General features: G+C 39.2%; 1 protein-coding gene across 1 annotated transcript in view; it reads left to right on the top strand.

Moving 5' to 3' along the window:
* plpp4 (phospholipid phosphatase 4) overlaps nt 1–27,870 on the top strand; it is a 49,020-nt gene that overhangs the window by 4,100 nt on the left and 17,050 nt on the right. The window contains exons 2-3 of the mRNA XM_006798966.3: nt 22,099–22,207; nt 26,164–26,254. Coding sequence (XP_006799029.1) covers nt 22,099–22,207; nt 26,164–26,254 — 200 coding nt within the window. The remainder of the gene's footprint in view (nt 1–22,098; nt 22,208–26,163; nt 26,255–27,870) is intronic.

Raw genomic sequence — 27,870 nt, 5'->3', positions numbered from 1 at the left:
AAACTTTGACAACAGTCACCCTGGAAAGGGTCACAAAGCCAGTATTTAAGGCTCTGGGACTCTAACCATGGTGTGAGCCATTATCCACACATGCAGAAAACTTGGAGCAGCAGTGAATCTTCCTAGGAGTGAAAAAGCCTACCAAAATTACTCAACAACTCATCCAGGAGGTCACAAAAGAACCCAGGACAGCATTTAAAGAACTGCAGGCCTAACTTGCCTCAGTTAAGGTTAGAGGTCTTTGTTTTACATTTGCCAAAAAAAACTCCAAGACCAAGACTTTTGGGAAAATGCTCTCTGTACTGACGAGACAAAAGTTGAACTTTCTGGAAGGTTTTTGTAACATAGCATTTGATGGTCTGATGATCTGGGACATTTTGCTGCTTCAGGACCTGGATGACTTACCATAATTCTAAAAATTTAATCTCTATCAGAAAATCCTGAAGAAGAATATCTGACCATCCATTCATCCCCTGAAGCTCAAGCACACTTGGTTTATGAAACAGATTTAAATCTGAGATGCTTTAGAATGACCTTAAACAGGCCTCTCGTGTTCAAAAAACCTCCAATATAACAGAACTAAAACACCTCTGCAAAGACAGTGGGCCAAAGTGACGTGAAAATTAGTCATAGCCTGTTATCACAAACGGTTGATTTCAGTTCAGCCAAGGGTGGCACAACCGGCTGATAGATTTAGGAGGCAGTTTCTTTTTCACACAGGGCCAGATAGGTTTGGATTACTTGTTTCCCTTAATAAATAAAATCATAATTTAAAAACTGCATTTTGTATTTATCTTTGTGGTTATCTTTGTCTAATATTAACATGAGTTTGATGCTCTGAAACATGAAAGTGTGACAAATATGCATAAAACGAAGAACTCAGGAAGGGGGTAAAATGCATTTTCACAGCACCGTAGTTGCTGTCAAATGAGGTTAGATGCAAGTGTATTGAAATAACACAATTCATCCCTCAAAACAGTGACTGCACATCATTCCCCATCTCAGAGGAAAGTTTAGGCAGTAGCGAGATACCGCCCAGAGCGTTAGCCAGTCTCAGAGATGATGGGGAGGAGCAGAGTCTTGAAAGAAACTTGGACTTTTTGAGAATAAACAGATTGTTTAGTCAACACGTCTGTTGGATTAAAGGTGCTTTCAGCTGCTCAATATTTTCCCGAGGGTGGATCTGCATGTTTGATTTGGCAGAGATTTTTCACCATTTTACACCAGATGCCCTTCCTGACGCAATCCTCCCGTTTATCTGGGCCTGTGATCCCCTGAGGCTGGGTTTATTTCTCCTGCCGGTTATAAACTAGGGATCTTTCAGTGAACGTGTTATCGGATTAATGGTTAAAAAGATAGACAGAAAAAAAAGAGCGATGCAGAATTTAAACTAAGCTGTAATCCTGATATAATTAGTCCTGGTTGATTACCATGACTGCAGTTTTATGATACAACAATAATTCCTTAAACATCAAACACAAGTGGAAATACAGGTGACTCTGTTTTTAGTGCAATTAGCTCACTTTGGTTTCATAAAGATGTCTGATCTGATCTGGATCTGATCTCACGCAGCACACAGTACAAAGAGCCGTTGTGCACAGCGAATCACAGCGGCGATGGTGACCCTGTAGAGGAGGATTCAGCCAGTCACCTACAGCTCTTCATCTGACCACTCCTCTAACTGTGCCTGCGCCGTCTCGTTCCATTAAAAATTTAATGGACCGCTAAAAAAAAAAGAAAAAAAAATTGTTGATAAGCAGTCATAGTCAGCACACATTGCAGTTTTTAAATCTTTCATAATTAATCCCTCATGTTTTGCCAGTCCAACGCGTTTAATGTGAGGCAGCATATTCTCTTTACATTAGCAGTAGCTTAATACTCTTACTTGGCAGTCTCCTGGTCCTCGTTTGAAGAGAAATAACAATAGACGGCGAGGCTGTTATCAGTGGTGTGGAGAATTTTTCTTTGTTTTTAATTACATGCATGCATAGTTTTTTTGTGCAAGAATACCCTCTGTGCTTGGAAAATCTAAATTCTGCACGGGTCTTTTCGTTGCATCCAACAAACATTACATTACATCAAAAGTGATTATAGAATGTAAATGAAAAGGAGCTATGATCAAAATGGGGGTCTGAGATCATGAAAGCATTAATGTAATAAAAGATTATAACTAATATGTGGTGTGGACACTAAAATATTCTTGGCCTTTCTCCCAAACTCCACTCACAGAAACGGTAGAAATAGTGTAATTATTTTAATATAAGATGTCAGTAAAGAGATTTTTTTTACCCAGAGGGCCACAGGTGTAAGTGCCAAAGCCATAATATAAAGTGCTGAATTTTAATCCTTGTAATCAGAGGGAGCCGACCCCCAAAATAGACACAGTAAGTCTGCAGCTTTGCAGCCTTCAGCTCTTCGTTTTATTCATCTGTCTATATGGTTTAGTCCAAATGCTTTTTCCCCACGGGCAAAATTTCTAAGTAAACAAGATCACTCCTGCACAATACACAGTGGGTAATGGCAAAGAGAGGGAGTAAATTCTGCAGTCCATTAAGTCCAATGTGGAGCATTTAGACTCAGATACAGTGTTCAGAATTTGGATGACTGAACTAGAAATACAGACAAGCAAGAATTGGGATAGCAAACGTTGACTGGTGAGAAAGAGGACTCCAGAGGGATGCTGCTGTTGTACTATTTGCCTGTATACATATTTATTATGTTCGGCTGTGGACAAACATGACTTCTCAACACTGACACATCGCCGTCTTCAGTCATCTGCCATTTGTGTAAATGTCATAATACCCGTCTTCATAATTATAATATATTCTCCTCGCTTTAATTTTTGCTGCTACCACATCTGAAGCACTGAGTCAAAGGTCATCCAATCTGTGACCCTCATTATCTTTGAGATGAAGAAAGAATTGAGATTGCATGTTTGACTACTGACTGTAGCAAGGCACTGAAATACTTCCTGACTCGATAACACAAACAGACCGAGTCAACAAGCGGTGACTGAAAAAGTGTGACCTCAGTGGTGTTCCCTTTGTATATCTTTGTCTGAAGAGCCCAGGGAGAGCACCCAATGTTGTGCTTGATTATAAGCTATATTCGACACAGCAACTTAATCCCTAAATGTGTAGGTTTAATAAAGTGGCAGTTTATTCAACAGTTTCTAATTAAACCAAAAAACTATATGAGTGAAAATACAAAAGAGACAACGTCAGACTATGTGAGGTAATTTTAAAAAGAAATCGCGTTTTGGATGCGATTGTGATTAGTGACCATGGTGAATTGGGAATCTGAGTGGTGTGAGAAGATTTGAGAAGAGATTAGCAGAAGGAAAGCTCTATTAGCAAACGAGGCAGATGCTGCAGCAAAAATATCCATGAATCCAGCGAGAGCAGAGTCAGCTGACTGTCACACCGAGACCAGGGAATCCCTGACAGCTCAGTCTGTCACCGCTCTAAGCTACTCTGGCATTTCATTCTCCACAATCGTTTGATCAGCTCATTATGTCTCGCTGTCCCTGCTGTCATTTTTCCAAACCCATATCTTTATCCCTCCATGGGCAGCAGATTGCTCAGTTACTCTCTGTGTGTCCTTTACACCAGTCTGTCTTAAAGGGGTACTGCAAGTCGCTTTGTAAAGATTGCCTTGTGGGTCAACTTATCTGTTAGATGAAATTTACTGTAAGAAAAAAAAAGTCAAACAGTACTATGCAACAGTCATGAGCTGCCCTTCATTTCTTTATTTTGGTAGGAAAATTAATCAAAACACATGCAAACATACACAGAGATACAGTATAAAAGGAAAAAACTGGGTTTGTACAGTTCTTATGAGCTTGAAGATGAATATTTAGTTTGACCACATATGAACTCTCTGAGGCAGCCTTGTTTCTCTGTCAGGCTGATTCAACACTACTTCAGTAATGTTGAGGTCCAGGCTCTGGGGAGACCAAATCCATGACTGATAGTGTTCATGATGGTTTTTCAATTCAGTTCAATTCAATTTTATTTATAAAGCGCCAAATCACAACAACAGTCGCCTCAGCTTGCTTTATATTGTAAGGTAGACCCTACAATAATACATACAAATAAAAACCCAACAATCATATGACCCCCTATGAGCAAACACTTTGGTGACAGTGGGAAGGAAAACCTGCCTTTTAACAGGAAGAAACCTGAACCAGGCTCAGGGAGGGGCGGCCATCTGTGGCAACCGGTTGGGGAGAGAGAAGGAAGACAAGATAAAAGTCATGCTGCGGAAGAGAGCCAGAGATTAATAACAAGTATTTTTCAGGTGTTTTTCTGTCCAGGTGTGCATTTACTGCATTGGCAGTGTGTTTGGAATCACTGTAGTGCTTCAAAATGAAGATGTTCTGAATCTGATGCTTTTCAGATGGTATTGCACGGTGGATCAAAATCTGATGCTACTTCTTGAGTTCATAATTCCATCAAGATCCACACCATGACCATGACACAGCCTCCAGTGTTTTACTGGATTCAACACTTCATAAGACCTGTTGTCACTGATTTTCATTCCAGTTCTTCTGTAATTAGAAATACTTTAGCGTTTTCTCCCTATAGCCTAAAAAAAATGGCTAAAATTCGTTCTTTGCTAAGTTGTCTGTTTTGTGCTTCATCCCTTGAGTTAGGTGCCTTTTTTATGCTCGTAACAGTGATTCATAGGTCAGTGTTAAAAGAGGATTAACAAACAAAAAAATATTGCCTGGACTTCAGGTACAAGGACTGAAAATGAATAAAAAATAATAATATTTTATGAATGTCAAACTCTCATCTTTCACACGTTTCATGGAAAAAACCCCATCAAAACAAAACAAAGAAAGAGAAAAAAACTATTGCCTGAAAATAGTCAGGTACACGGAATTAAAATGAGCAAAATTCCCGCCAAAGTCCAAAGAAAACCTTTGAAAGACCTTCAGAAAGCCTGGAGAACTATTGCTCTTTCAGTGCACTTTAAAGAATTACAAACAAATATGGCTTCTTGGAAAGAAAACATTAAAAAATGAGGGGTGGCTCAAGACTTTTGCACATTACTGTAGGAGAAGCAGAAAAACCCTTATTCACGTTAACAATAAATCAGATTACAGATTTTTGAGTTATTTTTTGTCGTGAATTTACGACATCTGAAAACAACTTTTACATCCACTCTGAGTTATACGTTGTTGTCATGCGCCTTAATAATTTGTCATATAGCACAGAGTTGCACTTTTCCTCCCAAATCTAATTCCCAGCCTTCCCACTGCTCGTATTACAAAGTGAAAATAATAAACTTAACCAGTTTCCACCATTGTACTGGGGGGGTCTTAAAAGTCAAAGAAGAATCTCGTAAAAACTACAGTAACAGCAGGGATTGTGCTTTACATGTGGAGTTTTCAGCTGGAAAAACAAAACAAATACTGGAATGTAACCTCTGTTCAGAATTATGAGCTTTTATATTTTCTTATTCTTAGGGAAAAGCTCTTATTGCAACATGGTATTGTGTTCTGGTATTGCAATTTCACCATTGTAAAATATGATTGTCAATCTCAGTTCAAGCCGTAAACAAATCTTAATGTTAAAACTGTTCCTTTTGTAAAATAAAGCGGCTCAGCAATCAGGTTGAAGCTCAGAGGATGCAAATGATGGCGCTGTAATGATGTTATGAAGATAAACTGCATCACATTATTTGTTCATTTTGTGCTTCCATTCTGTTCATCTGAACATGTTCTCTAAAACTTTAAAGTTTCCCCATTATTTTAGAAGTATTTGAACCATGACTGGTGCTCGGTAGACGTAGGCTGTGATGAGGGGCAGTGCTGTGGCGCTCTGAGGTGTGGAAGTGCGGAAGTGACAGCTTCTGTCAGAGTGGAGAGGAAGGTCCCCTGCACTGAGTTACACTTCCTCCCATCACGACGTTTCTATTCTTATACCTCCCCCTGTCACTTCATCGTTTTATTGCCCCTTTCTTAGGTGATTTTTTTTTTCAGCCTCCACTGTATTACTGTCATTTTCAGCATCATACTCTTATCTATATACAAAGACAGATGAGGGGCTGAGAAGATGAAAGAGCCTCCCGCCAACACACACACTAGCACATTTGGCAGTCTCCTGGCCCAAATCTTAAAATATATAACAAGCATGCTCCTCTCCTTCTGGAGAAGCCTTCATCACGTCTGTGTGTGTGTGTGTGTCCCTCAAGCCCCAAGCTTTTGCTGTCAGACCACTTTTTCCTTGATGAGTATTCTGTGATTTCCTTTAGCGAATACTGCAGAGTAACTGCTCACTTTTTGCCACAGTAAGGTAAATGTGTGGACAGTGTGCGTGTCATAGTTGAAGGGAAGAAACTTACATGTATATTTTGAAATCTGTCATAACTTTAAAGTAGAATCCCAGCTACCGTAGCACAGGAGGTGGCGTACACCCTGGACAGGTCAGCAATCTGTCACAGTGCTAACACAGAGAGATTACATAACCATTTCCATGACATTCACACCTATTTTTTAGGATTTAGAATCACTAGTTAACCCAGTCCCACTAATTTAGGTTCTTTTGACTGTGGTAAGTACCTGGAGGGATCCCACGCAGACATGGGGAGAACATGCAAACTCCACATAGAAAGGCCAGATCATGGATTTGAACCGAGAACCTTTTTGCTAAGTGTTAAAGAAAAAGAAAGCCAAGTAATAATGAATGAATAAGTAACGAATAGCACTGCGTTCCAGCTCACTAGATCAGAAATACAAATAAACAAAGTCTTTTCTTTTAATCTTTTCATTCTTTTTTTATTCTTCAATACTGTGGTGAACACAAAAGAAAAACCAATATTTGTATAATAAGGTTTAATGGCGGCACAAACTGTAGCATTACAATCTAATGAACTGGATTATGCAATAATATTCTGCACCCTTGAGATACATAAAACTACTTTTCCAGTTGAATTTCTGTTTTCAGACAGTCCCTCTTATTATTATATCGCAGAATTACAGGATACCCACAGATACTGGTTCATAATTCTGTTGTAAAGGTGATAGGACTAATCGATAATGACTGGATCGAGACAGCTACACTAAAAATCACATGCAATTTATCGTCCAGCTGTCAACAGACTCAAGCTCAGTCTAACTTAACCTTTTAATGTGTAAATGCTGCACACCAAGATGCTCCAGTTCAATTAATTATGCTGATTAGACCTTGTCACAAGACTTTGAGGTTAAAGACAGCTTGACTGAATTGTCCTTGACTCTAATTAGTGAGACTGAATGTGTATGAAGTTCTGACCTCTGTGTTTCCAGTATATTCAGTAGCTAAATTAAGGTGACCTTTTCTTCTACATACAGTAGTTCAACCATCATGAAGTGTAGGAACTGACAGTGTTGGGAAGGTTACTTTTAAAATGTATTCCATTACAGATTACAAAATACATGTCCCAAAATGTATTCTGTAACGTATTTCGTTACGTTACTCAATGAGAGTAACGTATTCTGAATACTTTGGATTACTTAATATATTATCATGCTGTTTACAACTACATGAATGTACTATTGCTGTGATTTATTACTGTTACTGAAGGTCCGCGGCTCTGAACCGTAGTAAAGAACCTCTGTCTAATACGTTGGGTTCTGTGTCGGGCTCGTAGCCGAAAACTAGCTTTACTTTGTTGTCTGGGTCAACTTTGCTTGCGAGAGACAGAGAGAGGCGTTGAAAGGCTGCTCCAACAGAACTTATTGTTTTTGGAGGAAAACACGAAGGTGTACAGTCGAGTCTTAATAGCTTACTTACAACTGGGCTCGTCAGGCACTCTTCTTGGCTGCAGTGGTTATTATTATATTTGCATGCTTCCAGCTCCCGTTTTAGCTCGATGACAGCTCGTACTTTTTCTTTTTCTCCCTCCCTCGCTCACAGACACATAAGGGGTGTGGCAGTCCATTCTCCCTGCAGCACGGACTACACTGCCTATGATGCTACATTCTTTAGAGCTATACCGGTAGCATTCTGCCTATTAGCTTAGCACAACAACAACAAAAAGGCCTCTCTCACCCAGGAAACACGCAGAGAGAGAGCGTCACCCTGTAACCATGGCAACCGCAACGCTGCCGCCTGGAACAACAGAACGTAGCTGTCAAACAAAACCCAAACAGTCCTGACCCGCCACAATATGAAACAGGGAAGTACCGCCGTGTAATCCATTTATTTCAACAAAGTAACTGTATTCTAAATACCACCTTTTTAAACGGTAACTGTAACGGAATACAGTTACTCATATTTTGTATTTTAAATACGTAACGGCGGTACATGTATTCCGTTACTCCCCAACACTGGGAACTGAATATTGTTGCCAAACTTAAGAACTTAGTCTTTTTAACTCTTCTGATAGTCTGTTTGTCAAAACAGGACCTACAATTACAGGTACTAGTAATCAAAGACTAAGTTTTAATGATTAATGCCAGTGAACCAGGATGCAGAAAGCCAGGGTTCTTTAACCCTAATACACCTACATGTATCTGTAATACACATCAATGCAACCTAAGATCAAAATAATTTAATATAATTATTTAGAATGAAAGTACATCTGAAATGACATCCAAACAAAAGACAGCAGTTAAAGACCAGAGTAAGCCCACCAGTGGCTCCAATTATTTTGGCTGATTAGAGTGTAGAGTGCTTCTCCAGACTTGGTGTGTGTGTGTGTGTGTGTGTGCAGTCACGCTTGATCAGCATCTCTCTCACTCCCTGTTTGCTTCGCTGTCTTTAATATCCTTATTAATGCCCGATATGTAATGTCCTGTGGGTTTGTTTTTTTTGCCATTTGAAGTGTTTATATTTTTGGGTTTAGCTTCCTTTTGTTTAGTATTTATGGTAATTCTGGTAAGTAATTTACTAATTTTATTTAGAATTTATTAGTGTTGTCAGAGTTAATGCATTAACGTGTTAAAATGTGCTAATCCGCATTAGCGAGTTAACGCAGATCAATCCGTGTAAAGGGTTAGTCGGTGTTAACGCATCATCACGACTGATGTGATGAACATTTAACCCGTCTGGAGCGCAGACTGACTCAAAATGCCTGAAATGTCTCTGTCAACGCATTTCGGGCAGTTTGTCCAAAGTCTGTCCATTCTGTGCTCCAGATGGGTTGAGTGTGTTAAAATATTTAATCGTGTTAAACATTATGACAGCGTTAACGTGTGTAACCCCTTACCCTTACACAGATTGATCTGGGTTAACTCGTTAATGCTGACAGCACTAGAATGTATGTTTTTAGGTTTTTGTGTTCTTGTGGTTTATTAATATTTGATTCCTTGTGTTTACTTTTTTCTTGCCTCCTCTTTGTAATGTGATTCTCCATTCAGTTACAGTTTCAGCTGTGTCTTGTTGCCCCGGTGTTTCCACATCTCTTGATTATATTGCTCAAGGTGTGTCATCGGCTTTACAATTAAAAGTGTGCTTTGTTTCAATCCTGGATGGTTGGATAGGATTCATATTGATTTCTACTCAATTGTTGTAAGCAAGGAAAATCCAACCCTCACTTTCTCATGTTTGTTTAAAAATAGCCAGTATAAAAGGCATTTCGGTCGATAACACTGTGTTCGCCCTAGCTTCTCCTGATCAGAGTTTCATTGACTAGAGGAAAGAAAACCTTTCACTAGGATTAATGATTAACTCCTGAATGCGAGTAGGAACCCACAGCTATTGTTTGGAAATTTTAAAAAAATGAAGTGATTCCATTTTCTTGTACGTGGCCATTGATTCTAAATAAAAGATGGATGGAGCTATTTCAACAGCTCCTGATTTGAAGCCTCAAGCTTAGCATCTCGTTGTTTTGAAAGTGGACATGATGACAGATGAACGGTCTGACTTAAAAACCTACAGCTGGGCTCCTCAAGCTCATACAACAGGAACTTGAATTTGCCCCTCCCAAGCATACTCTTTTTTTTATCATCCTTCTTGACACCATAATTACAAAATCATGTTGTTTTCACTCCTGAAACTAATAATCAAGGCCATAAACTCATTGGGACAAATGTTTATTAAATTAACAAATAAATAATCCATAGATTTTTATATTGTCAGACTTCTTTTTGCAACAAGTGGAGTCACAATCCCACTCGCCACTAGAACGAAAGCATTTTTTTTCATTGGTTTCACTTTTCAGATGTGCACATAATATATTATTCAGGGTCTCCACAATAACAATCTTCAAGAAAATGAAAAAACAAAGTCATTTTTCTGAAGTGGAAAGAAAATCACATTGAAGATAAGATTCACAACAGAAAACAACAACAAAAATACCCATGAAATACTATTAAAAAAAAAAAAGTATTACAGTGTCATAACACTGAATATATAGACTTCACAGATAGGAGATGTATCATTATTATACTTCAGATCCATAAAAATGCGGCATCCCTCTGTGTGTGTGTATCCATGTTTGTACAAGCAGTGGACCTCATCTCCCGATGCTTTCACACTGAGTGGTATTTGCAAGGGTTTTGTACACTCACTCTTCCTTTGAATGAGCAAAAAAGCTGCACTCTCCTTCATGTTGCTGTCAACTGTAACATTTACTACAATGAGCAATAAGCATGACAACAGGGATAAATGTCAGCTGTGTGTTCCAATCCCACATCTGTGTCCAATCTGTGTGAGCGATTTCTGTCGAATTCTTTCCACCTCCCTCCCTTTTGCCTTTTTCTCTAATGCTCCAAGCATGGTTACCTTTATGCTTAACTTAATAAGCTCTGCACACACACACACACACACACACACACACACACACACACACACACACAAAATTTAAATATCTTTAACTTATTAACTTCTGAGGCGATTGCCAATGGCAGCTATTCAGCCTGCTAAATTCATGATGTGTCTGTATAGGTTTTTTTCTCATACATATAATCATCAGATTCAAAGAAGAATGCAGTGAAACCTTTTAGATTAAAACATTTCAAGGTTGGCTGATAAATAAACACACAATTCCTATGTGCATTCACCCGTCAGTGGCTGTGGTTTAACCAAAGGTCACAGGATAATTATATAGAACTGTAGTGAGAGTTGCTTGAATAAAAATGCATTAGATGTACATTAGATATGAATTTTATTAGATTAGATTCTTTTTCTTTAGGGCTAGGGTTTTTTTCATTAATGTAACATGGTATATGCTGCTTTAAACTAGGTTTAATCCAAGGAACCCAGCAAGTACTTTACTTTATTTTGGAACAGAGAGTTCAAAATTTGCTTGGATAAGGCCTTAGTTACAAAGACTCCCTGGCAACCATCGGTCTTTTTCTTCTTCTTTGGGTTGTCTCCTTTAGTGGTTGCCACAGTGGATCATCTGCTTCCATCTAACCCCGTCCTCTTTTGTCACACCAACCCTTTACAGGTCCTTCTTCACTACATCCACGAATCTCCTCTGTGCTCTTCCTCTTTTTCTCCACAGTTGCAGCTTCATATCATTTTTTTCCACAATATTCCCACTATCCCTCCTCTCCACATGTCCAAACCATCTCAGCTTTTCCACCCTATCTTTATCTCAAAAACGCTCGACCTGAGCTGTCCCTCTCATGTACTCATTTTTCACTCTTCCTGCTGTCCTTCTGTCCCACATTAAGTTTAAAAGGTTATTTTCATGTCAGCTACTTAAGTCTTTCTGAAACATCAAAGATAAGCATTAAGTAATGTTGGCTAGAATTACACTTCTTTCTAGAGCAACGATTTTGAAGTTACTTAAAGAGAAAAGAACCACCAGTAGCAAGTGGCTTAAAAAGAAGAACATTTTGTCAACATGGTGGAAATATGTTATTTCTAAACATATTCTTTGAAGTTTAAAGAATAAAACTTATGGTTACTACGTTATTTGAGCAAAGGCCAGCAGTACCCCACTGTTTATTGAAAAATACTTACTCAGCCACATATAGTTACACTTTACATGTAAAACTTAAAGGAGCTTCTCAGCCGTTTTTGTGCAGATGTCGATGCCAGAGGATGTTTTGAGTGCTGCACTTTGCACTCTATAATTTTATGTGGTCTGCCAATTTTTTGACTGAGTTGCTGTCGCTCCTAAACTCTTAATCTTTGCAATAATACCACACTAATAATAATGTAGAATATCTTGGAAGGAATCACAGCACCCCAATCAAATTCAGTGAGCTCTTTAGGACGACCCATTTTTTGACACACGTCTGTAAAGGCAGTTTGATTCTGCCTGTGACAGTGGAAGTGAAAACACCTGAACTCAAAGGTTAAGAGGTGTGGCCGACGTTTTTATTCATAGTAGTGCATGTTAATCATTATGCACTGCTGTGTATACCACCCCCATTTCCACAAATCAAATCTTTTGTATTTAACAGAGCCTGGAAACAGAGTCCGTTTAAAGGGAGAATATCTTTAACTCATCATTAAAGATAATGGTATGAACAAAAAGACTGTATAACATTGATGGTCACACACCTTTTTGCGCCATCTGGTGGCCGCTGGATGCATAGCATTAAGAACACAACAATTTAACTGCACTGGGCATCAATTAAAAAGTAAAATGGTTAGTTTAAACTACTAGTGTGTTTGGTACCGACTAGTGACAATAGCAAAGATTGGTCAACTAGTCCACTAGTGTTCTTTGTTAAATAATTGCTTTCAAAAAGCTTGGAGAGTTCCCCTTTAAATGACTTGAATGATCTGAGATGATGAGCAAACAGCTGGTAGCTTCAATGTTGACGCAGGACAAGGTCACCCAGTCTTGTCTCCTTGATCTTTCAAATATTGCGAAAATCAAACCTTTACTGTCACTCAACCATCTTTTAGTGCACACTTTGATTTTCTCCCACTTTGATCATTAAAATTCACTCTTCCCGTGCATCTCTCAGTCCTCCAAAGCTTGTCTCCAATTGGTGCATAGCACAGTAGCAAGGCTGCTAACAAAATCTAGCTGGCGGTCACATATTATATCTATCCTTGCATCCTTTCACTGACTTCCGCTGAAATTTAGAATCCAATTTTAAAAATATGTTGGACAGGCCCTTGCTTACATAGCAGAGCTTTTGGGAATTTTATCATTTCCTTGAAGAACAATAGCCTGTTACATACCGTAGTAGTAGTACATGGATATTTCTGTTGTTTGTCTAACAGTCGTAGTAGTTACACCTGCATTACGTATTGTATGGATTAAATCAATTGGATTACAGATGTGTAGTTAGGTTTAAAGGAGTTATTATTATTATTATTATTATTATTATTATTATTATTATTATTATTATATATCCCAATGTGTTAAACATTTTTTTGAAATGTTATAGCCTTTTGCTTCATTCCTGTGTTATATTGAAGCCATCATTGAAAAGTGTGGAATTAAAAGCCGTTGATAAGCTGCGTGCGTCAGAAATTCAGGCGACAGCATTTTATTGCAGAACAGCTCCTTGTTGCTACTGTTTTATGTGGGGGTACTGAGTGTGGCAATTTTCTCTGCACAATGGAGAGAGAGAGAGCTCAACTAATATGATGAGTTAACACCAGTGGGGTGTTAAAGTTGATGCATTTACTCAGCATGCTCAGTGAATATAAGCTTTGGACCTGTTGAGCTTGTGCAAAGCTGGCAAATCTTCAGTATATGGCAGGCTCGCCATGTACTGCCTCCTTACAGCCTCCTTCCTATTGTGGGTTGGTACACTTATCTCACCATGTGCCCCCACCCGACCATGCTTCCTTCGTGTCCCTTTGGTGATGTCCTGCCAGCTTCATATGGCTGCATTTTCTAATACCTGCCTTAGATGTGAGGCTCTGACCTTTCCAAAAGTGTCTGTGGGGCTTTTATCGTGAACAGACACCTTCAGTGTTACTAAGCCAGCCCTCAGCTTTTCAATGCACCCTCTTGATTTAGCCAGCTTCAATGGGTAATTAAAATAAAAAAGGACCTAGTTTTCCACTGTATCCCCCACCAGGGTTTTGTGTGACAAGTGAAGGATTTTCTGTTTCTTTAGCCAACTTCAGACGGGATTCCTCCAGGGAAGGCAGCGCTAGCTCAGTGTCACTCAGCATCTATTTTGCTCCCCTCCTCTCTTCCCTGCCTGTGACAGGACTGATGCTATGCATTCCCGACACGTCTGGCCAAAGCCCTGACTGTAACCAGTAGCACAGACACAGAAAGAGAGGGCATGTGACACTTATTACCCACACCAAATTCAGACTTGCAAAATAAAGAAGCCACTTGGAATTTTTTAGTATGTCTTGGAAATTCAGGTGACAGTGTTAATGCTAGTCATGGAGTTGGCTCTATAGGAACTTCTGATGGCTATATTAATATTATTAAGGGTGATTTTCCCCATAGCACGTGTACGACCTTTGTGGTATGATTTAGTCATGTGTATCCAATCCAAACTCAAGCTGCGACTGTTTTTCTGGAAAAGGTTAAAGAACTTTTTCGCTCAGAGGCACAACGTTGCCTCAACTCAAGACTCGATTTCCCAAGCCTCAATTCTGTCTCCAAACTCCAGCCTTTAAACCCCCTGCCATAGCCGGTCACACAGCCTCGCCTCCAAGCTTAATGCCTTCTGTTTCCACTTGTTTCCCTGCTGTCTGGTCTCTTTGCAGCCTGAAAAAAATAAACATGCAGCCTCAAATGTCATTATATCCAACAGAATTTTGCCAGGTAGATCGCTGCTAGCCTGATTTAAACTTCTCTTTTGAAAGAGTGCAATTATCTTCCAGCCTTCGGACACTGAGCAACGGTCACACACACACACACACACACACACACACACACACACACGTACACATACAAGCATGTGTTAAGTATCAAGACAGGATTGTCGTGCTGTGGTCTGCAGGCCCCGGTAATAAATGAAATAAAATTTGCATAATTAAATCAAGAATGTATCCTCAGTTTGTCGTTCAGCTTCGCTCTTTCTCCACTGTGAACCAGCGCTAATCCAATCCCATCATCAGCAGCGCTATATTAAATTACAGATACCCGGTTGTCTTATTTTAATCCAGCTGTGCCAGAGGAGTTAGATTTGATTTTGCTGGAATAGCAGAGACAGGATTTTTTTCCTCTCCTATGTGGAATAAAAATTTGTAACTTAAGCAAAAACCCGTACTCGTCTTTTCCCTTTCAGCGGTGTTGAGTGTGTGTAAGTTGTGGATTTGTGATAAATCCAGGCTCACCCACTGTGACTCTCAGCCATCAATCATTACAAATTCTACTTTTGTAGGTTAAAACATCGCCACAGCACATTTCACAGATCTGCATACCATTCATCTCATTCAGCTCTCAGCTTACTCATTCACTCTATTTCTAACAGGGGGGGAGTGTTTTTGACCCACTTTAAGAAGTCATTAGATACACTTCTATGCCTGAGTTGAACCGAACCAAAGAATTTAATAACGTCTTCCAATGACCAAAAAGCTGTAAGCAAAAAGTTGATTTTTTTGCAACCATATTCTTAACATTTCTAAATCTAGTCTGTGCATTATTGCTCAGTTATTCCTTTTAAACTGTGCTGTAGTCACCTCAGACAATATAGAGATCTATCCGAGCAGCATGCTTGAAGGAAGTCATTCCAAAACAGCCCACGTGTGTGCCAGCAAACCACTGGGACATAACTCAGCCAGAGATCAGAAAGCCAGCAGACTCTGCTCTTCTATTCACTCCCATCATAGCACTTATTATTTCTCCCTTGCATAGCCCTTTCTCTCTTCTATCAGTACACATTTTTATTGATAAAACACAATGAAGCCCCCGCTCTTCACGTTCACTGCTGACCATCGAGATTCATTGAACTGCCCTGATTCTCAATTTGCATTTGATATTGTGCAGCGAAAATGAATAGGAGTTTACCAGAAGTCAATCAGATTCACTAAATAGTGAAGGGTGGGGTCTGACATAACCTCTGATCCTAATAGCTTGTAAATCTCAGAAGTTCATTTTTGAATAGCTGCCTCCTCTATGATTAAATGACTGGAGTAATAGGTTCTGCATGTGGTGGCATCAGACCGAGAAGAAGGGCAGTAATGATTGCCTACCTCTGGTGGGAAAAGTCATTTCGAATTCTGTCCCAAATGTGGCAGATGGTCAGTCCCGCACTCCCCTACCTCAGTCCTTCACTACACACACAACTAGCTCTTAGTTGCTTAGCTGATTGCCAAATGTGCACCTCCTGAGAGTGCAAATGCAATCAAATGTGAATGACCTGACAAAATGCCTGCATCTTTATGAATGTGTCCCTGGATTGCATCACATATTGCATTGTAGCTGAGAACAACTTCAGCGCAAAGCACAGCAAAATGAGGACAGCAGCTTAACCCCACTTAGGAAGGATGCGACTTGCTTGAGAGTTAACTCTAAAACACCAGACGAGACACTTGTACTGTGCTTTGAGCTCTGTGTCATGGAGATTGTAAGGCTCCCTGATATTTTCCTTTCCCCTTGAGAGATGAAGGTCACACACTCTGTCAGCCACAGAAAGTGAGCTGTGTAGTGTAAGTGTTGCTCTGCTGCCTCCAGCACCTGTAGACGGTCACCTGTGTGACTGTAGTCTAATAAGGGCTCTGGGCAGTTTAGTCAAGCTACAGTAAGCAAACCCCTGCTTGCAAATATAATGAAATCAGGACTGATGAAAATTCTCAGCTTCTGTTGGATGTATCTGTGATAAGTTAGTATACAAACACAGTCTCTCTCTCTCACACACACATACAAACACAAACTCACACATAGACGTTTAGCTGGAAGACTACTTTCAAACTTGCAACTCAAATTCCAGAAAAGCTGGAGCTTTGTATAAAATGAATTCGAAAAATGTAATAACTTACAGATTATTTAAACCCTGTGTTACATTAAAGGATCCAAGGACACATATCGAATGTTGAAACAGACGTTTTTGTTATTTTTTTATCCGATGCCAGCAATCTCTGACAACCAAGGAGACCAAACGCTGTAGTTGAGAAAAGGTTTCTTTTCATGAGCTCTAGATTGCAGTCAGACCTGTTGAGTAAGATTTTGCTTTCATAATTCTTAAGCACAGACTTTCAGATACTATTTATCTGCTGGAGATAGTGTTTTAGGCCTGCCACGTCTTCTTTTGTCTTTCACTCGTCCAGTTTCCTCAAATTCCTCAAATTTTTATGGAGACACTGCACACCATGCAGAGATATGCCAAAGTTTCCACTCATAGCTCTTTGGGAATTAACTTGGTGCAAAAATGCAATGTTATACCTGTCAGAATGGGTTGTCTTTGGCATTTTTCATACATTCAACTAAGTTAAAAGTTAAAAATTTCGAAATTTGTTTTGCTGTCTTTATATTATTCTTAATTAAATGTTGGGTTAAATTCACTGTGATTTTATTTACATTTCACACTGTGTCTCAATTCTTTTAGAAATGGGGCTGTGGTTTTTTGACAATGGAAACTTGCCTGAAGTTTATCCAACTAAGCCGTTTGGCTCTTCTGTGTGCCTTATTGCTTCACTGCATAACTAATTAAGGAACAATTCCATTACCTTTTTTTTTCTCTAAATCACTTTCTGTCACAGTGGCGCAGCAGAAGAATGTCTTCCCGAGGCCACGATTCTGCCCACAGTGCATTGTAAATCAAGCGCTCTCGAATAAGAAGCTCATATTGTTCTTTCTGCTGTTGTATGCTAAATCTCCCAATTGTTTCAGCACGATAGAGGAAGAGCAGATGTTGGGAAATAATTTTGCTTCATTTCTTTAGCTGTGGCTGCGCTCATCAGATTTGGGATATGCATCAAGGAGAGATGGATAGGAGCCGGTGGTGATAAATTGGCCCAAATGCCGAGTTTTAACGATGAAGAATGGGGACGAGGCAAATTTCATCGCAAATGGGCATGTTTTGCTGTCCTCAACGTAGACATTAGTAGCATACCTTGTCTCCAGTCAGCCTAAATAGCCCTATACAATTACACAATTTGCAGAAAAATCAGACTAACCGCCTCCGTTAAATCCTTCTTAAAGGTTCTTTGCCAACAATAGTTACCTTTACATATTCACCTCGAGGTCTGTTGTTGGCTTAATCTATTATGCTTTGGCCCCTGCAGAGACGTTTATCACTTTGCTCAATACTGCTCCTACAGAGGGTAAACAGACGCTGATAAAACAAAATGAAGTACTCCCCAGGCAGCCAGCAGGCGGTGCTGAGTTCAGGGCATTTGCTGTGCCTCCTCTTTATGGGCACTTAGCTGTCTATTCTTGCCAGAGATTATGTCGGTGGGCTCAGCGGAGCCTTGATGAGTCTGCTTTTATAGAAAACTTTTTGTGGTGCATGTCCTGATGTGGTGGCCTTTTTTGTCACTGCTCCTCTGCTGCTTTCTTCTCTGTGTCTCCTCCTATAGCTTCGGTCCTGTGGTCATTTGCAGTGCCTGTTTGATCTTCTTGCAGTGAGCAGAATAAAGATGAGCATTTATAAATAAATAATAAATAAATAAAAAGGCCATAATTCAAACCTTTTAGACATTTTGACCATCTGAATGTGCCCACCCCTCTCCACAGTTCTTTCACAACTTTATGAATCAGTTTGCCTGCAGATATTTTCCTGGAGGACATACTGAGGACTTTTTTTTTCCTCCGCATTGTCTCTTGATGCGATCAGCATGGCCCTTCCTTTATCAAACACAGAAAAGATCTTCCATCACCATCTTGTAAATGTGTTCGCTGCAGTCTGTAAATTACAATAAAGGTGAAATTAATTTCCAGGTACTTCTATCCACAGAAAGAAGAATGAATTCTGTGTTTGACTTTTGGAGCCTAGAGCCTGAAAGTGCACATAAACTACATTGGAATTTCACATTTTAATAAATTTTATCACTTGGGGAAAAAAAAGCAAAAGATGAGGCAAAAAATTCAATCTGAATTTCAAGCCAAAGGATATCCCGTGTGGGCAGCATTGATTTGTTAGAAGAGATTTGATACAAATTCTCCAAAAGAAAGAGGAATATTACATGTCCAAAAGGCATTTGATTTTGAGCTTATGAAAGCAATCATTTCCACTGAAGAGAGAGAAGAAGAAATGCAATGAAAATACAATGCCATAATAAAACTGAGTCGGCCATTGTCCGTTGTTTCAGAATACGGCTGCAACTCAGTCAAGTTATTACTGGGGACCGAGTGGCAAAACTTCACAAGCACCCATATTGTTTTTATTCTTCATCATCTGTCTTCTGTCTATGATAGTCCTAAAGCATATGGTTAAAAGTTCTGCAATTTGGCACACTGATTAGCGATAGTGGAAAACATCAAAATGGAAATCAGACCAAGTTTCATGTCTGAGCACTCTAGCACCATCAACAGGTTCAATATTGAGATTCCTTTAGGCCTCAGTCCTCGGCCACCTCTGGTTGCAAGGAACATATTTTTTATTCCCCAGCTGGTTGGCGAGTGGTATGGAACCAAAATCAGGTGAAGTTGGTTGCAAAGTGGGTGGAGCACCAAAAAGCTCCTTGTCATTGATTTGGTCACTAGCAGAGTGCTGGAGTCACGTGTAGTTTGCATGGAAGACAACAGCTTCTCTGCAAAGTGTATCATAAACTGGAACTGGAGATTGCTCACCTTCAAAGTAAAATATGTGTCTTAGTGTTGCAACCAACATGTTTCAAAAGGTTTTACTTTGAAGGTAAACAATTTTTGTTTCCAGTTTGCATTTTATGTGTTCATGGGTTAGCACAGTAAGCAGTTAGCCAGTGTTTGCAGACAGAGTGTACACCAATGTCTGTTACCTGTTACAGCAAACCAAAGCAGCTAAACAGAAAGCAAGTATTCTAGGCCTCTTCCTGAGATCTTCCCCAAAAAGTGTGTCATGTGACTAGCAGGGTTGGAGCAATAATAACAAAAACTAACTGAAACAAAAGAAGATTTATTTATGAGCCTTAATGCATTAACCATTTTTTGTCCTGATTTAAAATGCCCTGTTTCTCTTTGCATTAACTAAAAACAATCTTTAGGCTGTTTCATTGCCCATCCAAGACAGGTAGTATTAAGCAGTCCAGCTAAAAGTTGATGCCTACGTTTTGCCTAAGTTCTATCTGCCTGTCTGTGACTAATTCAAAGAAGGAGACTCGCACACATTTATGTGCAAGAGTAACTGGACTGGCTAACAAAACACTGGAAAGAGAAGCTTGCACTATCTCACACAGAGGAAATGTGACTTTATTCTCTGCTAAGAACACCATTACTCCAGTACATTACGTCATATAACAAATTATTACTTGCTGGTATAATAATGCTTAAAATCTCATTATGGGATCTTTGAAGTTACACAATGAAAGTGAGAGTTACAAAACCTGCAGAGAGAGAGAGATGCAACTACAGTACTGAGCTTGTTCCAGCTTATTTTCATCCCTTAAAAACATACATACATATGCGTCTGCTTTCTTTAAATTCATAACACATATGTAATTTAAAATCATAAAATAAAACATGACTCTAAATTGTCCATATTAAGATATGTTACAAATCTCAAACCACTCTTAGTCTTCACATCCATACAAACCTAATGTGTGCATTTGGCAAGAGCATGCAAAGTTAGTATAAGGTTAATATTATTATTATTATATGTGGAACAGCAAACTTTAATGGACCCATATAAAGAAGTGATTACACACCAGAGCAAGTCTGTGCATGCTGTGCATTCTAACATGACCCATGAAAGAAAATATGTGTCGCTATCTTCAGGGAGCGTGTGCCTAAAACTCATTAAGAATGTAATGACTGGATGCAAGATAAGCCTTACAGAGCGACAGGTAGATCATTGCAGTATTTAATGATCCAAGAGCTGAACCTCCTAATGGAGGTTCAGTTCGTCCATTTGTGTCTGTGGGGGGGGGGGGGGGTTTCTTCACTTGACTGTGTGTCTGTACTGCTATGTTTTTAATCCCCGGGGAGTAAAATAATATTTCCAGTCACCGATACCTGAACAACAGAGTTAAAGAGAATACAAACTGGGAAAATTGAGTAATTTATGAAGCATATTGCGTGTCATTAGCACAGCACAATATATTGTGAACCACATACCGTGAATGTAATACCGCTGAAGTGAATCATGCGCACGGGCCCAGCAAGGTGTAAAACGAGCAAGTGCTGATTAGGCTGCTCCTTTGCAAAAACATCAGGAGACATTATTATGAGCCGACCAGCAAATAGACTTGGCCCAGTGTGTAACGTGCTGCATGTGTCCTTGAGAGATTAAAATTCTGTAATTGTTTTCCCTGTGAAAATAAGAAAATTTGTTGTTTATCCTCCTTATCTAGCCAATGTTTACAGAAGACACATGAGCCCAATGGCCTTTTTAACTTTCCACAGTCAAATTCACGCCGGAGAGCCGAACGAGATCCACAATATTCCCCAATTTCTGCCACTGGACAATGAGCATGTCTATTGGAGTAGATAAATGCTTTGCTGAAGGGCCCACATTGTGGAGGAGAACATTATTCACTTGGTATTTCATCCTATGCTGCATCAGTTCATCTGGAGGTTGGCCTGTTAAATCCAAGAACTGCTACAAGTTTAATCATATTAAGCTTTTTGTTGAGGGGGTGGAGGGTTAAAAATCTATTCAGCTTAATTAAAACATCTGCTGCTTTTGCCGATTTAAAGTCATTAATTGAATGAATGGATTTATTGAAGTCCTTGTTTAAAAAACACTTTTAATTGACGTCTCTTGGAGCTCACTTGCAGAACCGAGGAGCTTGAAGCGTGTTACAGTGCATTGACAAAAAGACCTTGTTGAAATGACAGAGAACAAGGTCGCGCCTGACAAATCACTGGGTGGCCCAAGAAGACTGGAGGAAGTAGGGGCATGCTAATTTGCTCCCACTCAATAAGTGTGTGTTGGAGAGGCAAAGCATGAAATGGACACGGTGGACCAGCGTGCCTGTTACACGCTTTGCCGTGAGACCACAAAGTAGTTGATCTTGGGTAAAGACGTCCTGTTCACATGGACTCAGTTGTGGTTACTTTTGCAGAAGAACGAGGGTCTTCTTTTTCTGGAAGTACTTTGCACATATTAAAAAGTCATGCAATCTCTTAAATTGTACTTTTTTTATTACTTGTGCATAAAGTGTTAGTTACTGATCAATGTGCATTTATTCTCTGCCACAGATTTACAGAGTTTCTGGAGCCCTTTGAGAGAGTGATTCAACCAGAGGAGCTTTGGCTCTACAAGAATCCTCTAGTTGAGTCAGATCACATTCCCAAGAGGGTCATGTTCGTAAGTACTGCCTGTTTAACTATGCATTCCTCTTATGTCAGACTTGGCACTAAGCACTTGGTAATTTTTGCGTTGTTTCCATGTTTAACAATTTCTGCATCATTTCTGCACATGGTTGTATTTCTACTGACGAGCTGAGGCCTGAATCCTGGTAACAAATACGAAAACAGCTTTAAAGAACTGTGGTGCTTAGCGCAGCAATGTAAATATCTGTTTTGGACAGCTGTAGGTGGTCCTCTGTTAAGATGAATTTCTAGCCGATGCAGCGTGGATGGAAAGTAATTTTTCTCTGCCTCTTGCTGAAAGCACCGAACAGATAACCTGACGTTTTTATCCAGCATCGATTGGAGGGTCTGCCAATTTTGACCTCAGTTAACAGCAACAATCACTGGCTTCAGTACACTTAACCAACAATGCTCAAATCCCTGAGTAAGTCATTGTTTTCTACCTCTAATGATACCACTTGAAAGAGTGATTATAGTAAAATAGGACAACACAAAAACAGCTTTAAGCCCTTTAGATAAAATAAATAAATGCATACATTTATGTATGAGTGTATAAATGTGAATTATGTGTCCCTCAAAGTGTTCAAAGTTGAAGTTGCAGTGAAATGAAATATAAAACAAGATCTGTTGAACCTTCAAACCTGAACAATCTGCACTCTCAGGAAATGAGATGTCTTTTTAAAGGTGATATTTCATTCACAGGTGGTATTTCATGACTCAGTCCTCAAAACTGAGTTTTAACAGTGATTGCATTCTACCATGCAACATCATACAGTAAATGGTTTCCAAAAATCGATCAAACTATCTTTTAGAGCTTTAACAGTCAGATATCTCGTGGCAAGAGAGCAGGGCCACTACTATGTTATAACAGGCTTTGCATGTTGTTACACTGTCCTGTGGCAGAAATGGTTTTAAGCTACAGATATTTACAATTATCTCTTTGATATTTCTTAATATTGCAATCAAGAAATTACTTATTTTAGCATAGCATTCTCAGATCGGTTACATGTGTATGTAATCGTTCACAGCAGGACAGGCTTACCTACATTATTCCTTGTTAGAAGACTTTCTAGAAGGTTCTGACTGTTTAATCAAACCATCTCAGCAGGCAAACCTTTGGATGCCTATTGCTCATGTAGCGTACCTGTTGAAATGTCAGCGTTTGAGTGACTGGTGCTCCACTCCATCCTGTGCTGCTTGACACACATCAGTCAACAATCAAATTATTATGTGCAGAAACAGCTGCATAGTAGGTGGTAAGTTCTAACTGTCTGTCAATTCGAGACAACTGTCAGCTTACGCAATGCAAAACCCAGCACCTTTACCCCAAGTGCCTGAATACAGTCCATTAAACATCAACAACTGATCCACTTGGGCTTATCTTGGCAGCTCTTCATGATGTTTAGAAGCTTTTGTGACAGAAAAGTTAGTGCTTAACATAAAATGGCTAAAGCAGAAGCAGATTTTCTCAAATGGAAAATAAATAAAAGCCGAGCTTTAAATTGCTCATCAGTGAAACATTTGATGGGTAATTTGTGATAAGCACTTGAAAACGCATTAGTCATAGAACGCGCCAGTCGAGCAGGAAAAACACTCACATTCACATAAGCAAGGGCTTACAGTTCAACAGCTGAGCTGAATGTCCAGCCAAACACCATTCACCAACAAGATTATTTAAAGCTCATCATCACTCTTTTGGTTTGTGTTTAATTTATAGATTATCACAACTTCAGTGTGCAAAGATCTTCACTCATGACATGACTGTAAATTACCCCACACTCCCATCACCCTACAGTCGTCTAGGAAACTATGCACAACTCAAGTTATTCAGTGTCACTGTTCTAACAACAGCTCTGAAGGTGTGGAGAATTTATCTAATAATTAAAAGCTGCCCATGAAGTGGAAAAAAAGCTCTACAAATCAGTAAAATACAAAAATTGCAGCTGTTCCCATTTTTCCACCGTTTATGCAAATACCGGTAGTTGATTATGCATGATTTCCAGATGAAGCCTTGAAGAAGTTAATATGAGTATAAAGTATTCTAAAACATTATCTACAGTAATAATCTCTCTATGAAATGAAATGAAATTTGCTCCAAATACCAGGCAGTGATATTAATTGTTTTATGAATTAGTTGCTATCCTGCATAAGCCCTAAGGAGATGGGCAAATCTCAAAAGTACATGTAAATGTAAAGAAATATAAACATTGCAGATTACAAATGTATTACAAATATGATAAAATGCTGTTATATAAGGAGTTAAAGAACAAGATATGTGTCTGTTAAGTATTAAATAGGCTTACTGTTAATTTATTAAAAGGTTTGCTTAGTAAATGTAAAAGAAACAGTTAACAAAATCTTTATATTCTAAAATGACGTATGGAAAAGCCTCCAGCTGAGCCCTTTGGACATTTCAGTCTTGATCTTTTTGAATGTCATGCGTGAGAGGTGGATCTGGCTGGGAACCCAAAAACATTGCATGCCCATGATGTACTATACTGCCAAAATTATTTGCTTGTTTGCCTTGAGTGACATCCAATTCTTAATCCATAGGGTTTAATACAGGTTTTAGAGATCACCCTGGGTCAACATACCTGAATCAAATCATTAGTTCATTACCAGGCATCTGGAGAACTTCAAGACATGTTGAGGAGGTAATTTAGCCATTTAGATCTGCAGTGTTGGATTAAGGATGCATCTAAAACCTGCAGAACACCTGACCTTGGGGCCTGGAGTTCCCCCACCCCTGGTTTAATACGATGTTAGCCCATCCTTTGCAGCTATAACAGCTTAAGCTCTTCTGGGTAGGCTTTCAACGAGGTTTAGGAGTGTGTTTATGGGAACTTCCAGAAGCCCATGTTGGACAACAAGGCCTGGCTCACAGGCACCTCAGAAGTATTCTGAGGTCTGGACTGTGTGCAGGCCTGTCAAGTTCTTCCACACCAGCTCAGCCATGTCTTTTTAGACTTTGTCTTTATGTCTTTTCAGGCTATGTCTTTATAGGCTTTGTTTTTGTAGGAACATTATAGTGCCAAAAGCATTCATGGCCCATGAATGCTTTTGGCACTATAATGTAGCAACTTTTCAATCACAAGGTTTCCGCGCTTTGCCTGATTTATTGTGTGTTTCACTCTAAATATGCCAAAATGTACAAAATAAAGATGCTGCAAGAAAATTTTATATGTCTCCATTTGCATTTGCAACGATAATATATTCCATGTATGTTAAAGTTATAAGTTACAGTACACTTTGTCTTTTATTGTACATTAAGTTTTGCATAATGTTGTTCAGCTTTAGTAGGACGTGTGCACTTTGCACCAAACCGACTGCCGTGTTACAAGGTTAAAAAAAACACAGTGACTTGTTTAAATTGAAATTCAGAGAGCAACTCTCGCTTCACTGAGTGTGAATGAAAGTGTGATTACAAGTTTGAGCTATTTCGAGGGGATAGTGAGGTGCAAAATGAGATCATAATTGGCGGCGATACACAGACATACTCAGAATGTACACAGCTGAACTAATGAACAGGACTCACAGGGAAAGGAATATATGTGCGTTATAATAATGGGACTAAAACACTACCTTTGTTTTTTGCTACCTCTGTAGCTTAAGGAAAAGAAAATATGCAGAATTTGTCCAGAGAGTAATTAATAGATTCTCGGGCATGAATAATTACCTAGGTGCTGAGAGGGCCCCAATCTCATATCAAACTAAGGGCATAATTCTCTCAGCTCAGGCACGAAGAACCACTGAACAATAAAGAAGCTTGTTTTGCCCCTCAGTTTGCCTTGTTAAAATTAACTCTGAATAATAGATGGGCTCGGGTCATTCCCAGAGGCACAAATCATTTCACAATTAACCTGCAAAAAAAAGACTTAATAGAGTGCTGTAGTACATCTCTAATGTCACAATAATAACCATATATTTGTCACTGTCTTTATTTCCTTACAGGCAATTTCATTCCTTACTCCACTGGCAGTGATATTTGTGGTGAAGATAATTCAGAGGACGGACAAGACAGAGATAAAAGAGGCTTGTTTAGGTTCGTGGAGTTATTTGTTTGAAATGTCACAAATTTGTTGCTGATTACTGTCAGTGTAATCTAGCCCATTAGAAGTCTTCAGCTGACATTTATATTGCATGTAGTGTAATGCTGTGTGGTTTGGATTTCTTGTAAAATAACTATTAAAAAATGTCTGTTTCTTTAATCCGTTTGATCTTTCCACAGTTCGACCTGCTTTTACTTAACGGTGCAGATCTTTCAGCTTTGTGTTTGCCCGGTACTGCACAAATTGATCTTAATCACAGCAACCACGAGTATTTACCAATTGAAATTTTATGCTGTTTGTTCTATCAGACAACATCTGAGCGTTTCCTCCGCACTGATATGCCATTTTCCACTGGGTCCAGAGGCCTGCAGAGGCTTTGGCACATCAGACAGCATTAAGAAAGTTTAACACAAATCCAATTAAAGATTCTCCCAAAGATGAATGGGGAAGGGGGGGGGGAGCGTAGCTCAGTGCATCGGTCCCGAGATTGCAGAGTTGTGTAGAACTAAACAGGCACATTACTGCCTGCAGAGAGGCACTCCTAGAAGCTGAACGAGAAAGCAGCATCACGCCGAAGAACAAAGACTAAAAGGAAGCCCATTATTTTGACAAGTTTCTACATGATCACATTACTGAAAGTAGCTTTGAACCAATTCTTCCACAAGACTTAATGAGAAAGAAAAGGAAAGCAGCTGTTCAACTGTGGTCTGTGGTTAAAAAGTAGCTTTACCTACAGACCAATTTATTTTTCATGCCAAACTAAAATCACCGAAAAGTAGCTGTCCTCATATTCTTGCTATTTTATGGGGTTTCAAGCAGTCCCCGAGGGTCCTCTAACTCTGAATCTATAAATCAAATTTTCAGACAGATTTAATTGAACTTTCATAATTTGTGGGTTTCGAGTTAGATTTCCCGAGTACCAATGGGAATTCGTTTTTCTAATGTACTGGATTTTAATGTTTTATACAGTGCAATCTGCTAACACACTGCCTCTTTACCTCATTTTCTTTGGAGTGAAAAGGATTGTTTTTCTTTTTAGAGTTCTCTAATAATCCTTTATCATTCCCAAAGTCATGCCGCTTAATTACGTGATTATCTCAGTGAGGATACAACGATGCCATCTTGGAAGTTTGATTATATTTTCCAGAAGACGACTCTCGGAGAACGGCAGATGATCCTGTAATGATTTTTTTATGTGTGTTTTTGGTGACAAAGAATGAATAATATTGCTCAGCATCTGAATGTGAGATCCCATACCACACATATAGTGACGTTCTTATTTACTTATGTTTTTTTACTGTGTGTATGGGGATCAATATTCCATCAAAGCACAAGAATGCATTTGTGTTTATGCTCATGTGTCAAAGCATCAGCATCTAGTTATGAAAGTACTATATAAAAAACGAGGCTCTATGTTTGAACACCTGTGCTGTTAAAAAGAGAGAAGATTTAGAGGGTAGCAATATATTAAGGATATGACAATCGATTTAAACAATCGGTGATTTCGTCAAATCCCACAAATCACCTTGTTTTTCTGTAAGAGCTGAAAGAGAGGGTCTTTGCTAATGTAATGGCCGCGGTCCTATCTTTATTCATGAGGCTACTAATT

The sequence above is a fragment of the Neolamprologus brichardi genome, chromosome 13 (assembly GCF_056152115.1).
Source record: "Neolamprologus brichardi isolate AB-2024 chromosome 13, ASM5615211v1, whole genome shotgun sequence".
Taxonomy (NCBI): Eukaryota; Metazoa; Chordata; class Actinopteri; order Cichliformes; family Cichlidae; genus Neolamprologus; species Neolamprologus brichardi.
The sequence above is the reverse complement of the archived record's forward strand: the minus strand, read 5'-3'. Positions and strand labels throughout refer to the sequence as shown.